Here is a 25,064-nt window from a genome sequence, read left to right as displayed (position 1 = left end):
TGTTTTGAAAACAAGGCGTGTATGTTGCCTCTAGGGGTGGCACTGCACGCCTCTTGGTAGTCACTCAGGAATACAAGGTGTGTATGTTGCCTCTAGGGTGCTCTGCATGCCTCTATTGGTAGTCACTCAGGCCTGGATTTAGGATGCGCTGCCATCTCTCCCCTGCTATACATGCAAACTTGTAGCGGCCAGAGGGCCGGCCCCCTACTGCTTATAGGTAACCGGCAGTGGAAGTCTAAAGGTGTCCATACAATAGGTGATGTATGGGCAGATCGACCATGACTCAGATCTGTCTCTGATCAAATCTGATCAGAGGGGGAGGGAGGGGGAGAGAGAGAGAGAGAGATCAAGTTGCCTGCCCATACACCACAGACTATTCCCGCTATCGGTCAGGATTTGGCTTAGCGACGCCACCTTCACCGTGTGCCAATTTAGCTGGGGAACAGGTTACTCTTATCCTTTTAAGTCAGCCAATAAATGGTATCATCCTGATTCAAAACTACTTTATAAAAAGTACCGATGGCAACTTCCATCACAGAACCATCAGTCATGAGATGAATACGCATCAATATTTCAGGTTCTCTGAGCTGAACGTTCTTTAGTGTGACGCTGGGTCAGGGCGACTCCAAGGCAGGGGAACAATAGATGACACACAACCAGAGCGGCAGATCGGGCACATTATAAGCGCACCAAACACCAGATAATATCACTTCGGGAAAGTCAAGATTTCTTTTTAAGTACACTTAAAGGGAACCAAAACCCGAAGAAATAAAAAGGTTTCACTTACCTGGGGCTTCTACCAGCCCCAGAAGCCGTCCTGTGCCCACGCCGGTCTTCAACGATCCTCCCTTCCATCTGCTGCCACTTAGTTTTGATTCTGCCAACTGATCAGTCGGCGGTTTGCTGCACCTGCGCGGCAGCACACATTCTCGTACACACTCACTTCAGCGAGAGGTTTTCTCTTACTGTGCCTATGCAGGACGCTCTTGCCGGTGTGAACATGTAAGAGGATGCGCGCGGTCAGGGTCGCGCAGGTGCAGTGGACTGGCAGAATCGGGACTAAGTGGTGGCGGGGGGACCGTAGGATCGTGGAGGACCGGCGCAGAACAGGACGGCTTCGGGGCTGGTAGAAGCCCCAGGTAAGTGAAACTCTTGATTTCCTTGGGTTTAGGTTCCTTTTAAAGAGGAACTGTAGTTAAAATGTGGGTTTTTTTGTGTTTTTTACAATATTCGTATTACAATATTATTTAGTCAGCAATTTCCCATTGTAAACTCTTTCCTCACCCCGATTTACTTTCTGAAATGTATTACAGGTGGCGACATCTTTAGTACTGTCAGGTGCAGCTCTGTAGAATGTTTGTTTAGTGAGAGTTCTGAAGCCAGTAAAAAAAAAATGCAACCTGGTCTCCCAGAATGCTCTGGGAGGAGAATTCCGCATAGCTGAAAAGCCTACTGTAAGCATCAGTGGGAAGGCGGGGCTAAAATACAGCAATATATAGATAAAATTATGGTTTCTGATGCTGAACTCAGGATTATTAACATAAACGTAGGTATCCTGAATAATTTACTGTATTCTAGTATGTGTCACAACAGTGCCTTTTAAAGTAACTTCTCTAAAATAATCTGTTAAAACAATATTTTTATTTCTTTCTGACCTAGGAGTCAAAAGCATGACCTCATGCTTCACAGACAGAGGCAGTACCTCTAAACATTCTCAGCTACTATGACGGATCATAACCTCTGTGGAAAAAAAACCTGAGATTTCAATAACAGCTCAGTCTGAAACTGATAAAGAAAAATGTGAAAAAAGAACCCAGCATAACTGCGTAGAATTCAGTTTTTCACCCATGCTGCTTACAGAAGCCCTAGCATGAAAAGCTGCAGAGGCTACAGTCTATTAAATGGTTATTGCTTGTCATTTGGCCTGGTGAGGAAAGGCAGACATTTCAAGAGGGAAGAAAAAAGAACTCCCATAAGAGGAACTGTACTGAATATAACAGTGTACCAGAGACGAGATCAATTAAAAGTTTTATACATACCTGGGGCTCCCACCGGCCCCAGGAGCACTGATCCCTCCCACGTTGCCGTCCTCCCGGGTACTGGGCCCTCCCGGTACCGGGTCTCATAACTTTCGGCCAGTCTGCGCAAGAGAAGTGCGCTCTCTATGCATCTCTCCTCCCCAGCAGTAACATAAGTTGATATCCCAGAATGCTCTGGGGCAGAAGGCTGAGTGACATCATAGCCTTGGCTAAACATCACCGTTTTCAGATGAAACCCATCAAACATTTGCTATTTTCTGATGAATACTATATGTAGGTTTAATATTGTATTTGCTGAAGGAATAGTCTATATCTTTACACAGGGATTAGAAAACACAGATTTGTGAAATGTGTTTAAAAACCAGAAGATGTCATTTAAAGGACTATGAGGTGCCTGTAAGATATTAGGGGGTCGAGAACCGTAACAACAGATTAAGTCTGATGAGGTGGTCGATGAAGCTGAACATATTTATTCTTTATTCCATTTGTCTTTTTATTCTGGTAGCAAGGCTGCATACTAGGCAGTCTTACCTCCTCAGGTAATGAGATCACCAGAGAGCTGGTGGGTGGAGTCACTACAGGAAGTTTATGGTTGAGTGGGAGAAGGTGTGGCCAGGATGTGGCTTGGCTTTAAAAGCAGGAAGTCGAGACAAACATCAGAACTCCGTAATCGAGATTGTCAATGTGATGCTGGTCACTTCATGTTCATTTTATGCAACCTTTTGATTGGTCACCACCTTAAGCTGCATACATTTGCATAAACTTTGCATCAACTCAAAACTATGAGCATCTCATGAATCCTCTTTCCTCAGCAGATCCTCACCAGTAACAGCAGGGGTGCCTGTTCAGCACAGATTATAAAGTGTTCAAGGATATTCTGAATCTAAAGATGGTCAATGACATGCAAATAATTTCAGTTTACATGCAAGGGTAATGCAGCTTGGATATGGGCCAATTAAAAAAACAGCAGGAAGTGCATTTGAGAGACGCACAATGGCTGCACACAGGAAACCTGAAGCGAAGGGGGGTACGTAGGCTGCCATCTTCATCCTCTAATGACGAATGCCAGACTTCTCTGCTGATGCTCTGCGTCTAGTCACCTGTCCAGAATGAGCATGCAAATCAGATGCAGTGACTCAGGTGTGACTCCACTGGCTGCATGCTTGTTGCAGGGCTGTGACTCCACTGGCTGCATGCTTGTTGCAGGGCTCTGACTCCACTGGCTGCATGCTAGTTACAGGGCTCTGACTCCACTGGCTGCATGCTAGTTACAGGGCTCTGACTCCACTGGCTGCATGCTAGTTACAGGGCTCTGACTCCACTGGCTGCATGCTAGTTACAGGGCTCTGACTCCACTGGCTGCATGCTAGTTACAGGGCTCTGACTCCACTGGCTGCATGCTAGTTACAGGGCTCTGACTCCACTGGCTGCATGCTAGTTACAGGGCTCTGACTCCACTGGCTGCATGCTAGTTACAGGGCTCTGACTCCACTGGCTGCATGCTAGTTACAGGGCTCTGACTCCACTGGCTGCATGCTAGTTACAGGGCTCTGACTCCACTGGCTGCATGCTAGTTACAGGGCTCTGACTCCACTGGCTGCATGCTTGTTACAGGGCTCTGACTCCACTGGCTGCATGCTAGTTACAGGGCTCTGACTCCACTGGCTGCATGCTAGTTACAGGGCTCTGACTCCACTGGCTGCATGCTAGTTACAGGGCTCTGACTCCACTGGCTGCATGCTAGTTACAGGGCTCTGACTCCACTGGCTGCATGCTAGTTACAGGGCTCTGACTCCACTGGCTGCATGCTTGTTGCAGGGCTGTGACTCCACTGGCTGCATGCTAGTTACAGGGCTGTGACTCCACTGGCTGCATGCTTGTTGCAGGGCTGTGACTCCACTGGCTGCATGCTTGTTGCAGGGCTGTGACTCCACTGGCTGCATGCTTGTTGCAGGGCTGTGACTCCACTGGCTGCATGCTTGTTGCAGGGCTGTGACTCCACTGGCTGCATGCTTGTTGCAGGGCTGTGACTCCACTGGCTGCATGCTTGTTGCAGGGCTGTGACTCCACTGGCTGCATGCTTGTTGCAGGGCTGTGACTCCACTGGCTGCATGCTTGTTGCAGGGCTGTGACTCCACTGGCTGCATGCTTGTTGCAGGGCTGTGACTCCACTGGCTGCATGCTTGTTGCAGGGCTGTGACTCCACTGGCTGCATGCTTGTTGCAGGGCTGTGACTCCACTGGCTGCATGCTTGTTGCAGGGCTGTGACTCCACTGGCTGCATGCTTGTTGCAGGGCTGTGACTCCACTGGCTGCATGCTTGTTGCAGGGCTGTGACTCCACTGGCTGCATGCTTGTTGCAGGGCTGTGACTCCACTGGCTGCATGCTTGTTGCAGGGCTGTGACTCCACTGGCTGCATGCTTGTTACAGGGCTCTGACTCCACTGGCTGCATGCTTGTTACAGGGCTCTGACTCCACTGGCTGCATGCTAGTTACAGGGCTCTGACTCCACTGGCTGCATGCTAGTTACAGGGCTCTGACTCCACTGGCTGCATGCTTGTTGCAGGACTGTGACTCCACTAGCTGCATGCTAGTTACAGGGCTCTGACTCCACTGGCTGCATGCTAGTTACAGGGCTCTGACTCCACTGGCTGCATGCTAGTTACAGGGCTGTGACTCCACTGGCTGCATGCTTGTTGCAGGGCTGTGACTCCACTGGCTGCATGCTTGTTACAGGGCTGTGACTCCACTGGCTGCATGCTAGTTACAGGGCTGTGACTCCACTGGCTGCATGCTTGTTGCAGGGCTGTGACTACACTGGCTGCATGCTTGTTCCAGGGCTGTGACTCCACTGGCTGCATGCTTGTTGCAGGGCTGTGACTCCACTGGCTGCATGCTTGTTGCAGGGCTGTGACTCCACTGGCTGCATGCTTGTTGCAGGGCTGTGACTCCACTGGCTGCATGCTTGTTGCAGGGCTGTGACTCCACTGGCTGCATGCTTGTTGCAGGGCTGTATAAGGGAATGGAGATGGCAGTCTCCGTATTCTTATCACTTGAAGTTCCCTTTAAATTTGCAAGCAAGCCAGGATTTGTATCATCCAACTTGACCATCTCCAGTCTGAATCCAGGATCGGTATACTTATTTCAGGCAAGAGATCCAGGGAAAATCTTATCAATAAAGACACAGAACATTTATATTGCGTTTTCTCCAGCTGGACTCAAAGCACCGGAGCTGCAGCCACTAGGGTGAGTTATTACTGCACGTCGGCTTAAAGGACTTATATGGATTTAAATGGCCTACCTGCCGCTGTTCCGCAGTATAAACGGAGCAGGATTGCATCTTTTTTTTCTTCAAAACTCTTCACCGGGCCGTTAGTATTTCGTGCAACGGAAGTTATACTGGCTTGTCAGTAGCAAAACTTCCCATTTCCTTTATATGGAACGCAGGGGGAAGTTGGTCTGCAATGCGCGCTTCCGTACGTTGAGGTACGGCTGCGCACGCGTATTAGAGCGCAGGAGGAGGGTTTGAGCTTGCCTTCGTCACTCGCAAGCCAAACCCTCCGTTTCAGCCACCGCCCCAAACACTTAATTTCCAATAAAAGATAATCCAATAATGTCTCAGCCTCCGCCTGCCTGCGCGTCTCATCCACGGATGAACTGTGCTGGGAGGCTGAAGGGAGTGGGCTGAAGGGAGCGGGAGTGTTTTGTGGGCGGTGGCTGAAGCAAAGTTTGGCTTGCAAGTGACGAAGGCAAGCTCAAACCCTCCTCCGGCGGCTTCAGTACGTGCGCAGCCGTAACAACGTACGTCACTCTAAGCGTACAATGTACGCTTAGAGGGACATAGGAGTCAGAAAAAGCGAAGTTTCCGAGGGAAGCTGTCGCTTTTTCTGCAGGGGAGAGAAATCAGTAATCGGGCACCATGGCCCGATTCATTGATTCCTGGGCTAACGAACCGCGGGCCGGGAGCACGCGCGCGATCGGCCGCGGGAGCGCACATGTCCTCCTTGATGTAGAACTACGTCAAGGAGGACAAAGTGGTTAAACTGACAATGTTTCAATCAGAAACACTCTCACCGGTGTTCTCCGCCGGACAGAAAGGATGGACATTAGAAGCTCTTCATTCACATAAAATGGTAAGGAGGGCCACATTTGGCCGGGCTTTGTGTTTCACACTTGTGCTCTAGACCAATGTTTCTCAACATTTTTTTGGTATGTATCCCTATGGAAAATCTATGCTCACCAAGTACCCCGTCACAAAGCTATATCCAATAGTGTTACACAGTAATTGTCTCTAAACTGTTTCCAGGCATTTACTTTTGCTTTTTATTACCTAAAATACTAATTTGGTGTTTATATAGGAATATTATTTTCAAAAACTATAAATTTGTTATACTTAATTAACTACATCAAGCCCAAGTACCTCCTGGACCCATCGGAAGTACCCCTTAGGGCAGTATTCTGCAAACTTGGCTCTCCAGCTGTTAAGGAACTACAAGTCCCACACAGCATTGCAGGAGTCTGACAGCCACAGTCATGATTCATAAAGGCAAATGCATTGTGGGACTTGTAGTTCCTTAACAGCTGGAGAGCCAAGTTTGCAGTTCTCTAGTTAAGAACTTAGGCTTTAGACCACAGGTGTCAAACACAAGGCCCGCGGGCCGGATGTGTCCCTCCTTGCCATTTTATGTGGTCCCCAAGAGCTTCCAATGTCCATCATTGTAAGCAGCAAAAAAAAAAAAGACAAAAACACAACAGCACACTGCCTTCCAGTCCAAAGGAGCACACCGGTGGCAGTGTTTCTGACAAACATTGTCAGTTTGAGGTGGGGTACGGCAACACTCCATGGGACCCCCTCCTTGATCCAAGCCACCCCTGAGTCCCCATCCCCCTGGGTAACTGGTAAACCATACACACTCACCTACACACGCACCCATCTCCCCCATAGCAGAGTAGTGCAACGGAGCAGTGTGCGGTTTATCTGCTCCAGTGATATGTTTTCTCTTCTGTTCTTCCTGACACCTTCTCCAGATCACGTCACGTGCCTCAGGAGCCTGAGGTATGCAGGACAGAGCATGTGGCTGTCAGGAGGACCAGAGGAGACCCAAAGCAGCACTGGTGCAGGTAACTATTACACTGTTCCAGTGCGCTACTCTGCAGAAGAGGAACCCCCCCCACCACGATCATGTGACATGCGTCAAGCGCCAGATGTATGCAGCATAGTCAATGTGACTATCAGGAAGATCGAAACAGACTCGAAAAAACACTAGAGCAGGTAAATAGTAAACTGCTCCACTGCGCTACTCTGCAGAAGGGGGAGGAGCAGCCCCCATAGTCGCTATAGTTACATCACTAAGTTTGACATTTTTCTAAAGATTTTGCATTTTAATAAACAATTTGGCCAGCGACTTAGACTATGTTTTAGATTTTGGCCCCTTGAATGATTGAGTTTGACAACCCTGCTCTTGGCTATCCAGGGGCTTTTCTCTACTGTAGTAAGTATTTCACTTTTTTTTATTCAGGTTTGGATACAATCTACATACCGAGCTGGGACAGGCGGAAGATCTCGTCCTCGTTCTCCGTCGTGTGGTCTGCGTTGAGCTGTGTAACCTGCAGCCCGTCCACCGTGGACTTACAGAGAAGGGCTCTATTGGTGCCTAGAAAACAAAATAGCTGTGAGCATTTACACTCCAAACAGGTTTACTTTTGTTAAAGAGGCCCTGTAATGACATAGTAGAATGTTGGAAATTATTCAGGATACCCACTCTTACAGCATCGGCATCATCACCTACATCCATATATTGCTGAACATTGGTCTGTGACACCTCCTCCCAGTGAGGATTAGTCTAGCCTAGTGGATCCGAGATAAACTTTTACTCATTGCATAATTGGGTTCCTTTCATATAGTTTATAGGGCATTCCTCAAGCCAAATGCTTTTTTGTTTTGCTCTAATTCCCTATAAACTAAACAAGCCTCACCCACAGCCCCTTTTGTGCCTTGGCACTGTAGCAAGGGCTCATGGGAGCTCAGTCTGGGCAGGAGGAGGAGGATGTTACTAGCCAGGGATTTCAGAGGCAGAGGGGAGGAGGGAGGAGGAGAGGGGACTGAATTTACACACAGGCAAGTTGATAGCATCTCCAGCCCTCATCCTGTGACAAACATAACATGGCTGCCCTCATTGTATCACAGGAAGAAATAATCATATTCTGTTGAAGCCGTTTGCAGCTAGATTTGCTGTGTAAACTATCTAAACTTTAGATAAGATATATAGACAAGTTACTTGTTATAGTTCGTTTTTCATCTCGGATCCGCTTTAAGCTTTTGCGGAGTTCTCCTACCAAAGCAGTCTGGAAGAACAGGTATATTTTGTACCGTTTTAGAATTCTCAGAAACAAATCGTTCTGCAGAAATTACCTAGGAAGGACTATGGATGTCACCGCCTGTGATACATTTCAGAATGTAAATCAGGGTGAGGAAATGTTCACAATTGGCAAACACTGACTAAATAATTTCAAAAAAGAATATTTTCCCAAAAAATAAGCTATTTTATTAAAGGGATACTGTAGGGGAGTTGGGGGAAAATGAGTTGAACTTACCCGGGGCTTCTAACGGTCCCCCGCAGACATCCTGTGCCCACGCAGCCACTCACCGATGCTCCGGCCCCGCCTCCGGTTCACTTCTGGAATTTCAGACTTTAAAGTCTGAAAACCACTGCGCCTGCGTTGCCGTGTCCTCGCTTCCCCTGATGTCACCAGGAGCGTACTGCGCAGACACAGACCATACTGGACCTGTGCAATACACTCCTGGTGACATCAGCGGGATCGAGGACACGGCAACGCAGGCACAGTGGTTTTCAGACTTTAAAGTCTGAAATTCCAGAAGTGAACCGGAGGCCGGAGCATTGGGGAGTGGCTGCGCGGGCACAGGATGTCTGCGGGGGACCGTTAGAAGCCCTGGGTAACTTCAACTCCTTTTCCCCTGACCCCCTACAGTATCCCTTTAATTGCTCTATTTTCACTACAGTTCTCCTTTAACTTGTTCCGGACCGCGTTGGTTTAAATCAACAACCTGTTTGGGACCGCTTACGGTACTTCTGACAGGAAGTAGATTTCAACTTACCCAGCCGATGCTCCCGCCGCTACCACCGCTCTCTCGCCGCTGCACCTCACTCGCTCTGCCTTCGGTATGACAGCAGAGCTCTGTGAGTCGATCAGGAGCAGATTTCATAGGCTTCTGACCCCGTCATTGGCTCACACTGATCACAGGGTCAAGAGCAAATTAAATCGCCAGAGCTCGGCCGCCATAGTGCCGGCACTGGGCTGAGGTGACGATTCCGTGTGGCGTGACGCCGGCAAGCCTCTGTATTTAGTACCAGCGGGCCAGAGACTGCTGGTACCGAAAGTGGTTAACTAAAAGCTAAGCTTTATTGACTTTTTGTTTGCTTTTTTGGGGGGAAAAATAAAAACTAGAATTTCATGTTTGCCCCTGTCCTAGTGACAGAGGGGACATCTCCCACAGAGAATACAGTAATAGGTCCTGCAAGCACTCCGTTTTTACTCACAAAGTAAGAGGCAATAAGCCCATGTTTTGGGGCCACACAGATCTCTTTCTCAACATAAAAGAGTAAATACTGACCTGGCTGTGATAGATTTGCACTTTGCAGCTCAATCAACATCTTAATTTAAAAAAAAACTGCGACCAAGAATTGAACTTTATCCCAATCAGTAGCTGATACCCCCTTTACATGAGAAATCTATTCCTTTTCACAAACAGGCCATCAGGGGGAGCTGTATGGCTGATATTGTGGTGAAACCCCTCCCACAAGAAACTCTGAGGACCGTGGTACTCCTGGCAGTTTCCTGTCTGTGAACCTTGTTGCATTGTGGAAAATAGCTGTTTACAGCTGTTTCCAACTGCCAAAAAAGCATGCAGCAGCTACATCACCTGCCAACAGTAAAAATGCCACCATGTAATAAATGTCAGAATGTAAATCAGAGATTTAAAAGATTTTACAATGGGCAAACACTGACTAAATCATTTATACATAATTATTGTAAAAATGAAGCACTTTTTTTTTATTACATTATTTTCACTGGAGTTCCTCTTTAAGAACTACCTGTGTGTTCTCATTGCTTACCAAGCCCTCACAGCCCGTGCTGTGACCATGGCCAATCGTGGCTATTAACATAGGCGTCGCGGTAGGAGGCGGCCAGGCAGGAGGCATCCCTAATGCTGAAATCTATAGAGAATCGGTCTGTGGTGTACGGGAAGCCAACAGATCTCTCTCTGATCAGATTTGATCAGAGAGAGTTCTGTCTCACGATCGATTTTCCCATACATCGCTAGTTGTATGGGCGACTTAACTCATCACATGAAAAGGAGTTACTTTTCTGAAGCTACATCATAGTGTTCCTTAAGCTGGCCACTAACGGTTCAATTTCTAGCGAAATATCGTTCGAGCGATCAGAAATTCTGATTGGATTGGTTGTGAATAATCTCCATTGGTGGACACAATCGATTATGAACGAGTGAAAAAAATGTCGCCCGAATGAATTTTCGTCGAACGAAAATTTGGATTTTCTTGGTGGTCGTGATAGATAGGAAGCAATGATTGGTTAGTTAATGGTGTAGTGAACGATTTGTCGTCCGATCAGAATTTCTGATCGCTCGAACGATTTTTCGCTAGAAATTGGACCGTTAGTGGCCAGCTTTAGAGTGAAAGATATAAAGAATGTGGAGTAAATGATCGGCACTATATACAATCTTTAATGCTGCATAATGAAATGTTCCACTGTTTCGAGACAACCCCATGTCTCTTTCTCAAGGACAAAATGCCAAAAAGATGTGCACTCAACGGAGAAGAGGTACATGTGCAATCCCGGGTGTCTGCAGCAGGAATGAGCAAAAATAAATCCAATATCTAAAGCAACTTCTCCTTCCATAACACGTTACACTTCTGAGATCCCGACATCTCTCAAAACAAGACCAAAGAGAAGTCAAGAAGAAGTCAGAGGCTTCAAACTTAGAAGGTTTTTGGAATGAAGTCTAACGAGATAAAGCAAATAATAGGATAACAGAGGCGCCAATAGGATAAAAAAACACTAAAAGAACTTAAAAACCCATCTTGGTAATAGAGGAGGCAGTGGTGGACTCACCCCCTCCAAGCAGAACACACGACTGTGGATTTTCAGTCAAAACAATTTTATTGGATACTCCAAATAAAGTGCAACGCGTTTCACGGGATACAAACCCGCTTCATCAGGCAATAACAGATAGGAGTAAACAGCATCTGCCTCTGTCTCAGAGGCGCTCAGTGTTGATGATACTGGCAGATGCTGTTTACTCCTATCTGTTATTGCCTGATGAAGCGTGTTTGTATCCCGTGAAACGCGTTGCACTTTATTTGGAGTATCCAATAAAATTGTTTTGACTGAAAATCCACAGTCGTGTGTTCTGCTTGGAGGGGGTGAGTCCACCACTGCCTCCTCTATTACCAAGATGGGTTTTTAAGTTCTTTTAGTGTTTTTTTATCCTATTGGCGCCTCTGTTATCCTATTATCTACATCAAGTCCACCCTTGGTGGAGGGTTGTACCCTTCCTTCTCCAATCTACAGAGAGCGACTTTTTAATCCTTAGTGGGGTCAGGACAATCTCCCCACCTGCTTTGACAGTGGTTGCCTACTTGGTAACCCTGGTTTGTGAGTATTAAATTAATATTATTACTCTATCAATTATACCTTACCAGTACATACTACACTATATTGGGCTCTTGGTGTTCTCTCTTTTTCTCATCCTTTGCGAAATAAAGCAAAGGTTTTCTTCACTTGATGAATGTATTTCTTACAGGAATCCAGGGTAAAATAGCTGTTTGAAAATCTCTTTTTGAAAATCTCATCTGACTATAAAAGAGCACCGCGACACCAAACAGTGGCGTAAGCGTTTCAGAAACCACATAAGGGAGAGATGAAAGTATCTCGCTCGGGTCTCCTCTCCTGAGGTTGTTGTCACCACGCCGCAAATTCCTTCATATTTCTGCAGTAAATAGAGATGCAGAAGTAACTGTTCTGTAACTGGCACTGACCCTGCTCTCCTTTACTGAAGAAGAAAGCCAAAAATCCCAAATGAGAAACTACAGACCTGTAGGCTTAACACTGGCAGAGTGTGAAATGTTTGAAGAAATCCTGAGGGATAGCGTCCAAATTATAAGCCACTGAATAATCCAATTTCACAGAATCGACGTGGGTTGAGTAAACGCACGTCTGAGGATAAACACACAAGATGAGGATGCAGATACTAAAGGTGGACATACATCTCTCAACTTGGCGGCCGATCGACCATCAGATTCGATAATTATTGATGAAAATTGGTGCCACCAACAGCATGCCGTATCGAGGATTCGACCAATTTATAGTTTACACAGCAAATCTACCTGAAAACAGCTTCAACAGTATATGATTATTTCTTCCTATGATACAATGAGAGCAGCCATGTTCTGTTTGTCACATTACACACAGACAAGCTGCTCTGTATCTCCTCTCCTCAGCCTGTGAAAACTTCACTCCCCTCTCCTCCTCCCCTCTGTCTTTGAAATCTCTGGCTAGTAACACCTCCTTCTGCCCAGACTAAGCTCCCATAAGCCCTTGCTACATGAGTCTGAGAGTGCCAAGGCACTGGAGGAGCTGTGGGTGAGGATTTTTTTTTTAAATAATAGTTTATAGGGAATTAAGAGTATTATAAAAATGATTTGGCTTGAGGAATGCCCTATAAACTGTGCTGTATGTAAGGAACATAATTATGCAATGAGTAAAGGTTTATCTCAGATCCACTTAACCACCCTGGCGTTCTATTAAGATCGCCAGGGCGGCTGCGGGAGGGTTTTTTTAAATTAAAAAAAAAACTATTCCATGCAGCCAACTGAAAGTTGGCTGCATGAAAGCCCACTAGAGGGCGCTCCCGATCCGTAATTCTGATCGCCTCCGGCGGTCAGAAATAACAAGGAAGGCCGCCATGAGCGGCCTTCCTTGTTTTGCTTACCTCGTCGCCATAGCGACGAGCGGAGTGACGTCATGGACGTCAGCCGCCTCCGATCCAGCCCTTAGCGCTGGCCGGAACTGTTTGTTCCGGCTACGCTGGGCTCGGGCGGCTGGGGGGACCCTCTTTCGCCGCTGCTCGCGGCGGATCGCTGCAAAGCGGCGGCGATCAGGTAGCACACGTGGCTGGCAAAGTGCCGGCTGCGTGTGCTGCTTTTTATTTCATTAAAATCGGCCCAGCAGGGCCTGAGCGGCACCCTCTGGCGGTAATGGACGAGCTGAGCTCGTCCATACTGCTAAGGTGGTTAAAGGTGTCAGGTGTCTTTAGCATATAGTAACAACAAGGCATGATTTGCATATTCAGCAGTGATGCATTGTGGGAGACCTCATATGCTCACTCCAACCTGACTAATCACAAATACCTTCTGTTTTAACAAGGCAAACTTTTGTTTTGTTTAACATTTTAGTAAGAAGGCTTTTTGGTCCCTTTGTAGCTCCTTACACACTCCTAGGAATACTGGTTCACCATGAGCTTGCTGAGTAGTCTGTAACACAGGTAAAGTATTAATGCCCAGGCACCAGGAGGTCCATGTAACATTTTGTCAGGGCTGCAAGGCAACGTCAGAAGGCCGATTCTTGAAAGATTTTTATGCTGAAATCAATTGGTAATCAGCCTACGTGTTATTGGCCGCCAAAATCGCATGATGTATGGCCACATTATCGGTAAAGCTGTGTGCATATGGACAGAGAACCTGCCGAGGTGCAGAAGGATAAAGAGTACTAAAAAATGGATCTTCCTCAAAAAGGCAACTGTTAGCAGTGGAGTCCCACAAGGATCAGTACAAGGTCCAGTTCTCTTCATTATATTTGGTAATGACCTGGTGAATGGAAGAGGATGTGATGTTGCCATATTTTTCAGATCATACAACAAAATGAGGAAGTGTCAACACTCAAGTAAGATAGTAATATTCTACAGGAGCTTGGCAGGATGTAGATTTGGGTAGACTAATGGCAGATGATAAATGTCTTCCCTGTACCAGTGACAAAGCGTCATACAAACTAAATGATATACAACTAGTGACAATGGACTCTGGAGGTTGGTTGAGAAGTTAAATGGAACTAGGCGAGTAATTACGATTGATATGAACTTTATTATAATCACTAGGTGTCCAGATTTCCTGCTTCCGTCCATAGCCCCGACCCCCAAAAAAGAAGAGGTCATAGGAGCTTCTCTGATTGGTCCTAGATAAGCGCCTATGACCTCTTCATTTACGGGGCAGGGCTAGGGACAGAAGTCAGACACCTGGTAAGTATAATAAAGTTTTTCTTTTTTAAATGCGCAAAACGCTAATCAGAAGTGTCAGGTAATCGCGATTGCAATTCCTAGTGGGTCCAAGACCTTACAGATTGTAGTGGCTGGATAGTGTAATGGCTAAGGGCTCTGCCTCTGACGCAGGAGACCAGGGTTCGAATCTCGGCTCTGCCTGTTCAGTAAGCCAGCACCTATTCAGTAGGAGACCTTGGGCAAGTCTCCCTAACACTGCTACTGCCTATAGAGCGCGCCCTAGTGGCTGCAGCTCTGGCGCTTTGAGTCCGCCAGGGGAAAAGCGCGATATAAATGTTCTGTGTTTTTTTGTTGTTTGTTGTACAGATTGACTGAAAGCCCAGATCTGGAATAAAGTCCTGGAGAGAGCTGAGAAGGTGCTCATCAACAAGCTGCTGTGTTGCCCCAGCCCAGCCTCTGACAATACCGGCTCTGTGCACAGCAGACAAAGCAGCTAACTCTCTGCATCTGCGGAATGTCCTGCTAGCCTTGCCTACAGCATTCTCCTCCCGCAGCAGAGATCTATATAGCCTGCTAGCCTTGCCTACAGCATTCTCCCTCCCGTAGCTGAGGTCTGCATTGCCTGGGAGAGGGCGGAGAAGCAGGAGAATGGGATCGACGGAAGGAGAAGGGGACTGCACTGCCAAGATCTTGTCAAATGATTGTGTAAAGAGAAGGGAAAACCTCCTCAATCTGCATCTAGATCAGGAAAAGCAGAGGTGGCAGATGAGCAAAACCTCATTGGCTTAACCTGCCTAGCGGTAATCCCGAGTCAGGCTCGGGACGGAAATCCGCAGCTCAGAGCGGTAATCCCGTGCCTGAGTGAGTTATATGCAGGAGCTGCCGCAGATCTCTCTGTAGCATGTTTTTTGGTCTAAAAGCTTGTGAAAAAAATTGCATGGCTTTTAGACCCTAAATCTGGAAATAATTATAACGCCAGGGAGGTTAAAGGGAACCAGAGAGGAAGCACCCTTGTGTATTTTACCATATATATCAGTAAGAACATTAGAGAAAACACTTACCATGCTCTCTGTTTCCTCCTCACTGCTAAAAGTGTCTTTTAACAGCAGTCACAAGAATCCCAGACTGAGCAATTAAATCTGGCTTTGCTGGGAATGATTATTGCTGAGTCATTATAGCAAAGCCACAAGGGGGCAGGCTTGGGCTTGAAATAACGCCACAGAATACATACTTAGCTATAATCTTTCTGTAGCAAAGCTAGACGGAGCAGCCTGACTTCTCAGTCGAGGATTCTTATCAGACGTGATAACAGTCAGATTACACAGAGAACAATGAAACAAAGGGCAGATTAGGTGTTTACTGTCATGTTCCCACTGATTTATAAGGTAAAATACAAGAGGGTGCTTCATCTCTGGTTCTCTTTAAAGGAAACCTGTAAGAACTATAAAAAAAAAAAAAAAAAAAAAAAAAAAAAAAAAAAGAGTTTAACTTACCTGGGGCTTCTACCGGCCCCCTGCAGACATCCTGTACCTGGGACAAAACGATCCCCTCTGGTCCCGCGCTGCGGCTCAGTTTCGTTTTCGGCGACTGAGCCTGTATCCGGCCCTGGCCACGCGGATCGTAGGGAGCATCCTGCGCAGACACAGTATGAAGTTCTCTCGTACTGCGCCTGTGCAGGACACTCCCCGTGACGGGAGTGCGAAGAAGGACGCGCAGCGCAGTGGCCATCGACTTGCAAGTCAGCGATAACAAAACTTAGCCACAGAGAGGATCGTTTTGTCCCGCCATGGACACAGGATGTCTGCAGGGGGAGCAGTAGAAGCCCCAGGTAAGTAAATGCTCAAGATTTTCAGGGAAGGAGCTTTCGCTTAAGCGCCATCCCCTGCAGGGGCAGGGAGGCGGCAGCAGCGTTAAGTCTGCCAGCTATGGGTCCTTCAGATGGCCGCACAATCTAATCCCTGCCACAGTCCCATACCTTGTAGGCATAGGACTGTGCGCCGATCGCCATCTAGGGACGATTGGGGAAGGGGAAATAAAGTAAAAAGTGCTTTTTTTTTTTTTTTTAAAGGTCATTTTTATGAATTAAAAAAAAAAAAACTAAAGGAAAAAATGGGAGGTAAGATTCATTTGTGTGATGAGTTGTATGGCTGTGCAGCAAGCTGTCAAAGCTGCACAGCACTGATTTGTGAAAAATGGCCTGGTCACTAGGGGGTGTAAGCGTGTGGTCATGATGTGGTTAAAGTCCTTACAGGTTTCCTTTAAAGAGGACCTGAACTCTTTCACTGGAAGATAGGGTATACGGAGAAATGCACCCTGTATGTATTTAGAGTGTTTAGCCTGTATAATCCCCCCTCATCTGTGACTAATAACAACTGTAATTTGATCTCTCAGTTGTGTCAGCTGGTTGCCTTGGCAGAGCAGCCAATTTGTTAACACAGGATGTTAACCCTATGTCTGCTTCCATGAAAGCAGGAAGTAGACACTGCAGATGTATTGCTGGATTTGTATCAGCTGCAACAAAGAAATGATTTTCTTTCAAGGCTATTATGCTATTGCTTATCTTTTAGAACAGAGAGGAAGTTCTGAGGTCTGCTTTAATGGTTGCTGCTATGGCTGCTATAAGTATAGTTAAAGTGAACCTCCAGACTAAAAATCGACTCAGCAGCACTGAAAAGGCTTGGTGTTTCTTTACAGTTTCACAGCATCAGAACTTTGTTTCTCTTACACAAGCCTCATTTTTAGCTGCACAGAAGAAAACTACCCGGGCATTTTTCCCCTGATGCTGTGCAAAGCATGATGGGATTTCTGATGTTGTTGTTCTCGTTCTGCTGTTTTGGTGCAATTTTTTTTTTTTTTTTTTACATTTTGAATTTGACATTTGAAGCCTAGCGTGTGCAGCTGGGAGGGGTTATCAGGACACAGGATAGTTGGAACTGTGTCTCATGCTCCCTGTCACCTCCTTTCAACCAAAAAGATGGCTGCCCCCATGACAAAGATGGCAGCCCCCATGAATCACAAACAGTTGCCTGTTCTTTTAAAACAGGGTGGATAAAAAGATTATATTACCCATCTATTCTAATTAACATAACTAATGTAACTTAATAACAGTATGTTTGTTTAGGCTGAAGTTCCCCTTTAAATGACAACTATGTTACAGCCTTATGCCAAAATTGATTAAATTCATTTTTTCCCCTCAGAAATCTACACACAACACCCCATAATGACAACTCGAAAAACGTTTACTTGGAATTTTTTTGCAAATTTATTAAAACATGAGAAAGTACATGTACATAAGTATTCACAGCCTTTGCCATGAAGCTCAAAATTGAGCTCAGGTGCATCCTGTTTCCCTTCAGATGTTTCTGCAGCTTAAAGCGGGATCGTCACCATAAAAATCAAATTTCAACAGCAACTGGTCTGAGTGTATTAAGTGATAAAGATGCTAATCCTACATTCAAAACTTTTTCTGCTGTTATGGTTTGTAGTTATCACATACTTTAGGAGCACTGGCCCTTTAGTAGTCAGTGCCAAAGAGTTGAATGCTGGGATTTCCTTTTGTCTATAATATATTCCTCCTCTTCCATTTATTTCCCTGCCTAGCTGCTTATCAGAAACTCCCTCTGATCACTTGTGTTTACAAAGCAAGGCTAGCAGGCTGCTTGTAAACGTAACAGGAAAGAAATCCCCTTTGTTTACATGCGTACAGCGCTGCGGTCTCCAGCAGCTCTGTACGAGATCGGCGATCCCCGGCCTCTGATTGGCCGGGGATCGCCGTCCTCTTATAGGCTGATGCCTATGAGAGGTAGAACAGGATGGATCGCCGTCCTGTTCCAAATCAAGCACCGGAGGGGAGGAGGGAGGGAGAGAGAGCCTCATAGAGGCTGAAGAAAAAAACAGAAGAAGAGACCCCGGGGGATACTTACCTCGGCTGGGGGAGGCCTCTGGATCCTAATGAGGTTTCCCCCGTCTTGGCGATCCAGCACTAGAAGCCCTGAACTCAATGTGCGTCAATATTTACCTTTTAGGCTCAAGTGCAGGCGTAGTAGAAGCTTTCCGATTGGGCTCAGTCAGAAATGGCCACGCCCCATTGGGTTTGATCTACTGCGCAGGCACAGGTGAGTTGCACCTTCACAACCCGTTCTGGGTTCTGCTATTTCTGCCAGAGCCCATCGGAAATCCGATACTGCGCCGGATCTCCGAAGGTAGATCTTGTTGCACGATACTGCACCTGCGCAGTGCTTGTTGGGGAATTTTCGAGGGAGCCACTGCTGGATCCCGAAGGGTGAAGAAGACAGGGGAAAATTTGGATCCTGAGGCTTCCCCCTCCTGAGGTCAGTCAGTACCTCATAGGAGCTTTTCTTTTTTTTTTCTACAGGTGTACCTTAAATAAAAATCCTGTTATTTTACTTAATAAGCCATTACTATAACCCATCAGTAAATAATGACACGGCTCCTCTGACTTCATGCTGGACTTCTGAACGGGAGATGAAATAAAGCCACTCTGACATTTATAGGGTACGTTTAGACGGCAGAAACCTCTTTACTTTTCTAGCGGCCAACATCTGGCAGATGACATTTATTGTTACGTTACATAAAAAGACGCATCCGTCACGTACCATCTTTCATGTACTATCGCAAGCAGCCACGGGTCGGCAAAAAAGCCCCCCTGGGCCCCCATGGCCTATTTTTTCTGTGGCGAGGAGGAGAACTTCACCTTCCTGGCTTCAGCAGACTTGGATCATTGTCCAGAATCCTAATGACTTTGTTCTTCCTCAGCGGGTGTAACGGCAGATTATAAATATTTAATACGCCACGTGCATTGACAAAATCGGACATGGACGGCATGTACTCCTACCCTTGATTTTACAAGCCGTTATGTTTCATACATACAAATGCACTTCATCAGTTCGTGGGTCTCGATAAAGTGTCTTTGAATGCACGAAATGTAAAACCCACCCGGCACCTCCTCCTACTGTACAAACAAGGGCAATGGGTATGTCCTCCTGTGTGTCGTGGTTTTGGACCAGTAAAAATCATGCATCTACAGGAGGAGGCGGGACTTGCAGTTCACAGGAAGTAAGTGGTAAGGAGCTGTAAGACATCTACCTGCTGACAGGAAACCAGCCAGGCTTTTAAAGTACATGTGAAGTGTGTGATAAAAAGAAAAGCAGATACTTATGGACAGGGAAGGCTCTGGATTCAAAAAGCATTGTCAACCCCATTGTGTGAATTTCAATCATGTTTACTCGAGTATAGGTCTAGAAATTTAGGTCTGATTCACTTCATAAAAAGTATGGGGGTCGACTTATACACGAGTCACAGGCAACACTGAGCACACTGAGTAATGTGTGTACTAATAGTGACATTCCCATTTGCAGCAATTTACCCTGTGGTAAGTGATACTTTGAGGAAAGGAAATGCCAAGAAAACACAGGTCCGAAAGTCCTGCCCACAACAGCTAACAAGGAAAGGGGCAGGGGGGGGGGGGGGGATACTGGGCTGCATAAAACGGAGTGAATAATTGCTACACTTGGGGTCTGGACAAGTTATTGGCTGCACTTAAGGGACAGGAGGGGTTAATAGCTGCAATACTGTATGCAGTGAAATCATTAACCTCTCCTGAGCCCCAAGTGCAGCCATTAACTTTGCTGGGTAGACTTATACTTGAGTCAATAAAAAATTCCAGCTTAATAGGGTTGAATATTGGAGTTGACTTATACACGAGGTTGAATTCAAGTATATACAGGTAATTAGAAAGTACTATCTTATTAAAGTACACCCGAGGTGAAAAACAAATGAAATTATTATCTATCCTCCTCCTAAAAATGACTTTTTAAGATATCCCACAGTTTTATTTTATATTTAAATCTACTTTTTAAGTGTTTACTGGTTTTTATTGTTTTTGTTCAATGACACATTCATTGAAGTATGCCAGAGCTAAAATCAATCAACTATTGACCCTTTTTATCTCTTTCCTGCTCCCAGAAGCCATTTTCTGCTAGGAAAGTGTTTTATAGTTGGAATTTCTTATCAGTGAGGGTCATGCTGTAGTCACTTCCTGTCTGAGTCAGGATTGAGTCAGCCACTTACATACCAGATGTTTAACGCTTTCAGGCAGAGAAAGAGAAGAAGGAACACAGTCTAGATATTTGTGTGCTAGGCACTGTACATACCTACGTCTATCTCATCATGTCACATGTCACCTCGGGTATCCTTTAAACAAGTACCATATTTTTCAGACCATAAGAAGCACCGAAGTTTAGAGGACTAAAACCAGGGGTAAAAAACAAATACTAAACCTGGTGCCTCCATGGCGCACCGGCGTGTTGTGGAGCATCTCCCTGCAAGCTGTCTATCCATGACAGATGACAGGTGCTTACTACTTCAAGTAGAAACAATACATTCCATCCAGCTCCAAAGGTCTCATACTAAAGCTCTGCTTCATATATGCAACGAAAATCAACTCCATCAATAAGTCAGTCCGTTGTGCAGCTGGTAAGTGTATAAAGCAAGCTTGTGAGCAAATCAAGCGCTCCCTTTTCAGTGACTCACCAACCCTGGGACCACAGGATGACAGCATGAGGAGGTTCCATTAATGTCCTCTTACAGCAGGATGGCGTAGGCAGGGCTGAGCCACGCTGCAGAATGCTTTTCCCATTGACTTGCACTAATAATGCAGTAAAGTCCTTGCAAAATTGCAACGATTGCCATTTTTTCCAAAAAGCGCGATCGCTGCGATTTTACAAGTCAATGGGAAAAGCACTTCGCAATGTGGCTGAGCAGTCCCAGATAAGAGAGCGGAAACCGCAGCAAACATACATGTGACAATAGCATGGTATATCCCAGGATGATAGCATAGGTGTGCGGAATATGCAGCGTTCTGGCTGGTACAGCGGTTGCGCCAGTGATGTGAAGGTTCGCCTGCGGGGGGGGGGGGGGGGGGGGGGCTGCAGTGATCTCAGTGTGAGAACATCAGGCGCAGTATTATTATTATTTGGACCATAAGACGCACTAACCTGCCCCCATCCCCCCCCCCCCCCCCCAAACACACACACACGCTCTGCGTCTTATGGTCCGAAAAATACAGTGAGCACAGTACCGTAGTACCACATTGCAAATCACCACAAAAGCCTCATACACGTCAAGGACAGTCGGCCCGAGAAGGATCAGGACTCGTGCTCACTCGGGGTGACACTGCAGGGCTGAGGCTACACTGACTTGCTCTGTTGGTAAGGGTGGGAGCTGCTCGTCATATATGGGGATCGGGAGCCAATGCACACATGCCAGATTCTCAGCACAGGCGCCCATTATCGTCCGCCTTGGCCGAGCTGAATCCATCACCTGTACGTAGCTTAACTGCTAGAAAACCGCAGCTGCCTAACAAAAGCCGCATTATCTGGTCTGCACGAATTTCATAATTATTTAGGTGGGGCCGCCTGCAAGAATTCCTATCAAAGGTCAATTAGGAGTACATAAAAGGAAAATGAGAATAGTAAATTCCTGTTTCCAGGCTCGGGTGTGGCACGCCTGTTATTTTCAGCTAAACTTCCTTGATGACGGAGATTGTTTTGTTATTTTGGCTGTTTGTTTGCTGTGGGAGGGCGGGGCGGCCGTCCCCGTCTTCACCCCATTAGTTGGTACGGGCCGCCACTGGAGCTTTCTTTGTTCCTTTGAAGTTCACAGCAGACCACATTCGAGTTTTTGTGAGAACGAGTGCTGGCTACTTAGGATGACAGATACGATAATGTCCCACAAACTAATCCAATCATAAGCATCACCAGGGGGGCAGGCCTACATTCAATATACAGCAATGTATAAAAAGTGTTTCTGATGCTGAAAACCAGGGATAATTAAAGAGTAACTGTCGGGCAAAAAAACAATTCTTTATTTTTATCTGGTAAACAAGTAATACGGATGCTAACTAGGCAATCCAAAAGTTAAAATCACTATTCGTTTTCTTGTTGATAAATGATCATTCCCCAGCTTACCTGACTCTTATTTGGTACATTGCCACACAAAGGAAGTTGCAGGGCATGCTGGGTTGTCCTTTTTTGCTTCTCTACTTTCCCCACAGACTTAACTTATGCACCCTGATTGGCTGAAGCCTCTTTCCGTCCTGTTTTCCCCTCCCACACCTCTGTTCCTCTCTGATTGGCCTATATTTCTCATGCTGAGACAATGCGGGGAGTGCATACACAATCAGACAGAGCAGAGTAAGGGAGGAAATGACATCAGGATTGGCTTCAAAATAGCTACAAATAAAATGGGAAATGCTAAGAAGGATTTTCTCTTTTCTTACTGTAAAAAAGAAAAAAAAAATCACTAAACGTGGACAGTGCAATACATGTTAGGGCGGGTTTCCACTGTAAAGTGATGCGAATGCGGCTACGTAGCCGCATCGCATCACTTCCGCATCTCCCGATGCGGAAGTCCATGGAGGAGATGGGACGCGGCTGCATGCGAGCGAGTAAAAATCTGCAGCATGCTGCAGATTATCGGATCGCACCGAAACTCTTCCACTGGCGTGCATGTGTTTCAGGACACCTGCGGTGCGATGCGGCTATGTAGCCGCATCGCACCTCTCCTATTGGAAACGGGCCCTTATGTAAGTAGAGCAAGTATTTATCGACTTCTATATGTGGGTTTTTTTTCTGAGATGGTATGGCTGACAGCTCCTCTTTAAAGCAAATTTGGGACTTATTTAAAGAGGAACTGTAGTGAAAATAACAATGAATACATTTGCTTATTTTTTATTCTTTTATAGATTAGACAGTGTTTGCCTATTTTAAAATCTTTAGTCTCCCTGATTTACGTTCTGGAATTTATCACTAGTGGTGGCATCTTTAGTTCTGCCAGGTGATCTGTACGGAATGTTTGTTACTGAGAGTTCTATGCACAGAGGGAGATACTGCGTGCTTGGCAGTTGGAAACAGCTGTTATTTCCCACAATGCAATGAGGTTCACAGACAGCAAACTGTCAGGACCATGGTCATGACATCACACTGTAAGAGGGGTTTCACCAGTGGCATAGCAATAGGGAATGCAGAGGCTGCAACCACACCGGGGCCCCTAAGCCTGAGGGGCCCATTAGGGGCCCTCCATCCATCTTATTAGCTTTTTATTGGTGCTGTGCTGATAATGAACACCTATTGCATAGTGGTAATCCTTAAAGAGAACCCGAGGCGGGGTTCTGGGAATGAAATCCCCATACAGAGGCTGGGTCTGTCTATAGAGCACAGCCTCTGTTGCTATGTAGATCGCTCCTAAGCCCCCACTGCGCGCTGTCAGACCCCATAACTCACAGCCGCGCTGTGCGGCTGTGTTTACCTCTCCTCTGTCAGTCTTGGCTGTTCCCCCGCCTCCTGCATCGCTCCGGTCCCCGCCCGCGTCCCTTCCCTCCAATCAGCGGCAAGGGAAGGGACGTGGGCGGGGACCGAAGCGATTCAGGAGGCGGGGAGCGGAGAGACTGACAGGAGAGAGGAAAACATAGCGCACTCTGACAAGCTGCGTGTCGGCAGCGCGACTGTGTTTTATGGGGGGGGTTACAGAGCGCAGGGGGGGGGCTTAGGGGCAATCTATATAGCAACAGAGGCTGGGCTCTATAGACAGACCCAGCCTCTGTATGGGGATTTTATTCACAGAACCCCGCCTCGGGTTCTCTTTAATAAATTGTTTCCTCACTCTGATTACCCCTCTCTGACACTGCAGCTGTCCTTGGTTTTGGGGCTCCATATCAATAGAGTGCTTGGGACCCCAAGCTCCTCAGCTACGCTACTGCGTTTCACCACAATATCAGCCATACAGCGCCCCCTGATGATCTGTTTGTGAAAAGGAATAGATTTCTCATGGGAAAGGGGGTATCAGCTACTGATTGGGATGAAGTTCAATTCTTGGTTACATTTCCTCTTTAAAGGAATACTTAAGTCAGCTAAAAAAATGACTTTTACTCACCCGGGGCTCTCCTCAGCCCCCTGAAGCTGAACGGTGCCCTCGCCGTGTCCCTCCGATGCGCCTGGACTCTCGGGCGGCCACTTCCGGTTTGGCCGTCACCTAATCACTAATCACTAATAAGCCGGGTTCGCAGCCTGTCGGCCAGTGACGGCTACGCCGGAAGTGGCCGCCCGAGAGTCCAGGCGCATCGGAGGGACACGGCGAGGGCACCGCTCAGCTGCAGGGGGCTGAGGAGAGCCCCGAGTGAGTAAAAGTCATTTTTTTTTGCGGACTTAAGTATTCCTTTAAAGAGGAACTCCAGTGAAAATAATTTAATAAAAAATTGCTTAGTTTTTACAATAATCATGTATAAATTATTTAGTCAGTGTTTGCCCATTTTAAAATCTTTCCTCTTCCTGATTTACATTCTGGCATTTATTACATGGTGACATGGTTTTCTGCTGGCAAGTGATGTCACTGGAAGGAGATGCTGCTTGAATTTTTGGCAGCTAGAAAAAGCTATGCTGTGAGGTGCTGACATTTGTGGGAGGGGTTTCACCACAATATCAGCCATACAGCGCCCCCTGATGGTCTGTTTGTGAAAAGGAATAGGTTTCTCATGGGAAAAGGGGTATCTGCTACTGATTGGGATGAAGTTCAATCCTTGGTGACAGTTTCTCTTTAAGGCAAAACCGTAGATACTTACCTTGGGAGAGGGAAGCCTCTGGATTTTACAAAGGCTTCCCCCGTCCCTCCGTTTCCACGCCGAGACTCCTGAGGTT

At 46.5% G+C, this 25,064-nt stretch overlaps 1 protein-coding gene across 1 annotated transcript in view; it reads right to left on the bottom strand.

The window, feature by feature from the left end:
* The window catches only part of TAB1 (TGF-beta activated kinase 1 (MAP3K7) binding protein 1), a 72,445-nt gene that overhangs the window by 26,600 nt on the left and 20,781 nt on the right, over positions 1 to 25,064 (bottom strand). Inside the window, exon 6 of the mRNA XM_068252112.1 lies at positions 7,580 to 7,693. Within this exon, the coding sequence (XP_068108213.1) occupies positions 7,580 to 7,693 (114 nt within the window). The remainder of the gene's footprint in view (positions 1 to 7,579; positions 7,694 to 25,064) is intronic.

The sequence above is a fragment of the Hyperolius riggenbachi genome, chromosome 9 (genome assembly GCF_040937935.1).
Source record: "Hyperolius riggenbachi isolate aHypRig1 chromosome 9, aHypRig1.pri, whole genome shotgun sequence".
In the NCBI taxonomy this organism is placed as follows: Eukaryota; Metazoa; Chordata; class Amphibia; order Anura; family Hyperoliidae; genus Hyperolius; species Hyperolius riggenbachi.
The sequence above is the reverse complement of the archived record's forward strand: the minus strand, read 5'-3'. Positions and strand labels throughout refer to the sequence as shown.